At 43.9% G+C, this 6000-nt stretch overlaps 1 protein-coding gene across 3 annotated transcripts in view; it reads left to right on the top strand.

Moving 5' to 3' along the window:
• The first annotated feature begins 635 nt into the window (after positions 1-635).
• Positions 636-6000, top strand: part of adamtsl5 (ADAMTS like 5) — a 67212-nt gene continuing 61847 nt past the window's right edge. For 2 of the 3 annotated variants that reach the window (XR_014921145.1, XM_085461228.1), the window contains exon 1: positions 636-1378. Coding sequence is in view for 2 of the 3 variants with exons in the window: in XM_085461228.1 (XP_085317354.1) it covers positions 1359-1378 (20 nt within the window). In the remaining variant the exon portion in view is untranslated. The remainder of the gene's footprint in view (positions 1379-6000) is intronic. The other variant, XM_085461241.1, reaches the window with a different exon arrangement.

The following is a 6000-nucleotide window of genomic DNA, read 5'->3' as shown; positions in this document are numbered from 1 at the left end:
TGACCAATTATGATGGCTGTTTGTAATCCATTTGCATACTATGCATACTCTGTGTGTGTGTGTGTGTGTGTGTGTTTCTCTGGTGAAATTCAGTATGGTTTCGACAACAGTTTTATGTTAATGTAAAACTGTATTTGTTTTATGTGTGTGTGTGTGTGTGTGTGTGTGTGTGTGTGTGTGTGTGTGTGTGTGTGTGTGTGTGTGTCTGTGTCAGAGGGAGTGTTCGCCCAGGGCGCCAAACAGGCTAGGACCGCCACTGATGAGGAGGATGACTTGAAGGAAGAAGATATTTTCATCAAATACAGTTAAAAATATTTTAACTTTATAAAAATGTAACAAAAGTGCTTTTGAACTACAATAGTAAAAGCTCTCAGTGTTACATTTGCCCCCAAGCGCTACTTTCTACTTGATTGATATAAATTGTGTTTTTACTGAAGGTATTAAATGGTACTGTTACAGTGCAGACATATATGTTCCTTCAAAGATGTCTGTTGTGAGTTGCTCCATTTCCAAAGTTGAACTGATCGTAGTGAGGTGAAGGGATGGTAAGTTTTACCGCCTCTGAGTTCCGACGCGCTGCTGTGCTGTGACGGGGGAGAGAGGCGTGTTCACGGCAGGAATGCAGCGCTCAGGTGGAGAAAGAGAGAGGGCAGCAAAGAGAGAGAGGGAGACACACGGACACAACAGCAGCAGCCGAGCTGTGGACAAGTGGGATCGGCCCGTGGCCCCCGTGCTCCTGAGAAGTCGTCCCCGCTCCTCTGTGCGCACTTTGGCCGGACTGAGAGGAAGGTCACGAGGAAAATAGAGGGGAAAGTGCCACCGGCGCTACCTGCTGCGACCACAGTCAACCGGGAGTCACCTGCCGGGAGGCAAAAGTGCATTTTAAGCGTAGTTGTAGGAACACGTTGGAGTCGTGGAAGATGGTTTATAAGAAGCTCTTTTTTTAAAGGACAAAGGGCCCTTCGTGTCACTTTTTGCACTTGCGCGTCCAGCAAAGGAGGTCTTACAAAAATTAACGTATTTATTATTTTCAGGCTTTACTTGTAACTGATGTCATGTGTTTTGGGAAGTGGGACGCAGCTGTTTGGATGGACAGGCACTTCAGCTGAGAGAGAGTGAAAGACAGAGACTTCCTTCAGAGTGTCTGCTAAAAAAACAGCGAAGGCAGAAGGAAGAAGCCTCCAGCAGACGCAGGGACATGGATGGTATCGCTGTCTTTGAAATCCGTGTGTCGGCGCAGTCTGCAGATTGGGTGCACAGCGCGTCCGAGCCGTGACAGTTCATCATGACAGAGAATCCAAACTGCACCTGAGCGCGAATGTAACGTTACCGGAGCCCACTCCACTACAGGATCCACGATGTCCTCAGTCCAGACGAGGTAAGAACGAGGGGCTGTAAACGATCTCTCTGATCAAGTTTATCTTCCACCCGCAGGTGGGATTAATATACTGTGATTTCTAATACGAGTCCAGCTTTGATAAGAGGCGACAAATTCCAGAGAAGCAACATGGAGCCGTCTGTCCTCTGGAAGGAGGAAATATTTGGTGGCTTTAAATATTTACCTTGAGTTATTTTTTTTTCTTGCAAGGAGCTGCAAAGCCTTGAACATTTCTTGCACTGCATTGAAGGATGGGAGGTGATAAATTCCAGGGACAGTTGAGTTTTTCTCTTCCCCAGTGGGTTGGACGGTGTTTGTTTTGTGGTTTGATCCATTCCAAGAAGTTCAAGGAAAACTTGTGCTGTGGGGCATCTTTTCTCAGTTGTTTTGGAGCATATTTGAAAAAGCTCGTTGCTCGGGTGCTTCTGTATTTCGCTTTATTTGGTTTGTGCATTTGGTTTGACTTGGAGCAGCTTAGTTGATCCTGCAGTCGCCTGTGAAGCCAGGGGCAGAAGTCATATCCAGTCTGCTGTAGGCTACTTCCTACCAGAGGGTGAGGTAATCCCCCTGCCATATCAGTGATATTACAAGTCCCGACTCCACATTCCACACGCCCTGATACTCTACCTTTATCTCCTAAATGTCACTGCCTATAAATACCCTGGTAATATTTTATCTAATCCTTACCCTGCAACAGAGAACACAAACACAGAGGACTGCAGAGAGACTCAAACTTTGCAAAGCTTTTTTCATATCTGCCTCTCAAATGGACCTGGTGTGCATTTGATGCCGTGCATCAGGGCACATTTGTAGGACCGCTGTCAGCCAGGCTGGTGTGCAGCAGGAGAAAGAGGAGAGAAAGAATTGGCTCAGGGCACATTTTCTGTGTCGGGTAACTCTTCAGAGGAATGTTTGTTTGGGAAGGAGCTGTCAGACTCATGAACAGATTTAATCTTCTTACCATGGAACACTGAGCATATAGCTTCAAAACGAGGACACTAATTTGGTGTAACACGCAACGATGTCACTCTCTCCTCCAGCAAGGAATTTCAATCCTTTTCTCTCGCCTGGGATTTGCGCTTTAAGCACTAGAGAAAGACATTAGTGTTTTTTTTTAAGTGGCTCTTTGTAATTGATGGATTATCCTTGATGTGTAACGAAAGACAAAAAGTTATGCAAGCCTCAGTTTTCTTCTAATAAATACAATGTTCTTAATTTAACAGATACAAAGCTGAGGTACATGATTTTGCACTCCAGTTTTCATTTTTACAGACATTTTCTGCAATGGCCTCTACGTGCATATAAAGCATCTGGTCCATGATGAAGATTGAAGGTAGTTTTTGAAATTATGAAAATATCTCCTGTATTTTGGCTGTAACTGCTATCACACCTGAAAGCCTGAGACTCCATTAGAGAAGCAGGTGATAGTACCATGAAAACCACTGGAACCGAGGGAACAACATTGATCATCAGGCAACAAGTGAACGGGCAGTGCTTGAAATGCTGGAAACAGGAAAAAATGGGGATAATGATCATAGAGACTTTGATGATGGCTATATTAGAAAATCATAGCAGTGCCAAGAGGGCAGGTCTTGTGGAGGGTACCCTGTATGTTGTGGTTACTAGCTTCAGAAAGCTGTGAATAGTAATGGCCATGGGGAGATTCTTGCTCTTCTAAAAGACTTGCTAAAATGTAAAGGCTGCTAAAAGTTTATGGAGCAAGTGCAAACCTCCAGAAAAATGTGGAAGTACCAACAACAAGCAGTTTCTCTAATGGCCATGTGAGGCTGGCTCCAAACTGAATCAGTCCCCAAAGGCTGCCATGTTCAAATCTGGCATTTGAACATGGCAGCCTGGGACAAAAAACATTTCAGTCTCTTTCTATTGATAGTCTCCCTCCATAATAACTGTACAGGAGCTGGATTTTTTTAAACTCACCTGTTCAGATATTTAAAATGCTGAAAGTTGGTTAATGGACACAAATAAATGTAGTCCAGGCCGAGTGCCCAATGAGGCCTGGGTTTGCTAGGCCTTCACTCCATTTTTAATGGAAACATCTCACAAATGAAGTGACCTGTTTTGTAGTACTGACCATCCAAGAAATCTGTGCCTTAAATTTGATGAGTAAAATTCGAGTATAGGGATGGGTACCGGTATCCGGTGCCACGATGGCACCGGTTCTGACATAAACGGTAGTAACCAGACCGAAAAGCAGCGCACATTTCGGTGCTTTATTTCGGTGCTTTTTTTCCTGAGCTGTGATACACTTCTAGCCAATCATTTTACGTTTCCGAGGATAGTAGGCGGGGCCAGGTACGTACGTTCTGTTAGAGCAGAGCTACAGATTAAAATGTCCAAGGCGAAGCGGTCAAAAGTCTGGCTGTACTTCACAGCAAAATATGCAAACTCAGCAGCAACAAGTGCTTTAAGCTGATACTGTGATACTGTCAAAGGAGGTAACACCTCGAATCCGATGAAACACCTGGTGACGCATAGCGTTTTTTTTAAAAGCCGAGGAATGCGCCGTATTTGATAGCTTGCTGCAAGACCTCACACTGTGCACGTCGGGTGGGTTGCCAGTTATCGGACCCGGAGCAACATCCCCCAAAAACCCGAAGAGGAGAGTCCTGGCCCCTAGCCCTGCCAGTGTAGCAGAAATGATGAGGATGATGATGCAGCAGCAGCCGTTCTTCTCTGCGTGAGTAGCTTAATGTTGTTCGTGTGTAATTTACGTTGAGTAGGCTAACCACGTTATTACATTAATGCATGTAAGGTGAACTAGCAAACACCGTCGTAGCTACATGCGGCTGTCTTCTTGTTTGATGGCAGATGCTCCCTTCACCCTGGCCAAAAAGGCTAAAATGACCAAAGAAAAAGTGGAAAACAGCTGAACATGAGAGGTTTTTGGACAAAGTTTGTGTTTTTTCCATTGTTTAAGCATTGCTTCCAGCCAAGAGTGATGCCATATATGCCCCATAGCTGCAGAAAAGGCTAACATTGTTATCTTTTTACAAAAAAACCCAGCTGAACATGAGAGGTTTTTGGACAAAGTTTGTGTTCTCCATTCTTTAAGCACCGGTTCGAGCACCGTTTAAGCACCGTCACCATTTCAAAAATACCGATTTGGCACCGGTATCGGATAAAACCTAAACGATACCCATCCCTATTCGAGTATCTTTTTAGCTTGATACTAATTAGCAGATCTGTGCACCTACACGTTTGCCTATGAATACAGCTTGCTAGCATTAGCTGATAACTGATACCTTCACTTCTGGCTCCAAAGATACATCCAAATCACCAATGGTGAGGCTTGGAAATGCATAGTCCAGGGTGATGTTGCATTACAGTCTTATACAGTCTTTGGTTTGGAACTTTGTTTATGCTGTCCATAATCAAATGTGCCTACATGTGAGAGTTAGGGCCCTTTCATATAGAAACTGCAACATGCTAGCTGCGACAGTATAGCTGTGTGACCAATAGAAGTTCAGAGCCTGTAGTACGAATGAAGATCATGAGTGGAAGCAAGAAAGTGATGTAGTACAGCCAGAGCCCAGCGCAGTGCACGCCGCTTCCTGTGTGAAAAGGGTGGATGTGAACCATGGAGCAATGGAAGAAGGTGGTTCAGGTTGCAAAGACAGGATTATTTGGACCTGTTACAAACTTCTTTGTTGTGGATGCAACAGGACATCTTCTGGGTTGTTGTGGAGTCCACGCCTTAATGGGTCAGAGCTGTTTGATGGGAGACCTACATGAGCGAGCAGATGGTTTTAATGTTGGAGCTGATTGGAGTAATGTTGCCGCAAGGAAAAAAGTACTGCATCACAATTTGCCAGTTACATCTGTGAATTATCCAGTCTTCATTTTAAACTCTGGGGCTGGCTGGTTTAAATCTCAGTGCTCCCTGGGAGCTGTAATTAAGAACACATCAGTCAAACAGTCAGATTCAGATTCTTCAACTTAGGTCCTCATACATTTTTAAGAGTAAAAAGGCCCATACATGGAAGGAAGGCAACTGTACCATTATTATAACTGTATTATTACATTTATTTAAGCTTCTTATTATACAGATAAAGATACTGAATTCTTTATAACATTTTAATTATTTATTAATCGAAGAACCACATTTGTAAAGTAAGTAAAATTGTATTTATATATCACTCTTCAAGTCAAATATCATAAGGTGCTTAGAGTTAAAGTTTAAAGAGATTTAGTGAAAGAGACCAGCGAGTCCACAGATCTCAGGCTCAGAAGAAAAGAGATCAAGAGTCTGGGGGCCACTGTTGCTAAAGCTCCTTTAGTTTTGTATCCATACATCCACAGCAGGTCCTTATCACATGACCTCAGGGACCTGCTGTGGATGTATGGAGCTAAAGCTCTCTGATGTGCACTGCTGCTTGCCCATGCAGAGCTCTAACATTTTAAAACCAAAATCTTCAAGTGGACTCTGATGTTGATGGGGAGTACTTGGACTCTTAGTCTGAACAACCTGCACACGCTCCAGGGAGGACTTGTTAAGACAAGCGAACACAGGCGCCATCATACCGGAAACTCTCGTGATGATTCAACGTGGAGAGTTTGATGTCCGTCCAAGTCATGAAGTACTTCAGTTCTCAGTCACAGCT

This window comes from Copadichromis virginalis, linkage group LG1 (genome assembly GCF_057382275.1).
Source record: "Copadichromis virginalis isolate Kocher_CV1m ecotype Utaka linkage group LG1, C_Virginalis_male_GT1.1, whole genome shotgun sequence".
NCBI classification, from domain to species: domain Eukaryota; kingdom Metazoa; phylum Chordata; class Actinopteri; order Cichliformes; family Cichlidae; genus Copadichromis; species Copadichromis virginalis.
The sequence above is the reverse complement of the archived record's forward strand: the minus strand, read 5'-3'. Positions and strand labels throughout refer to the sequence as shown.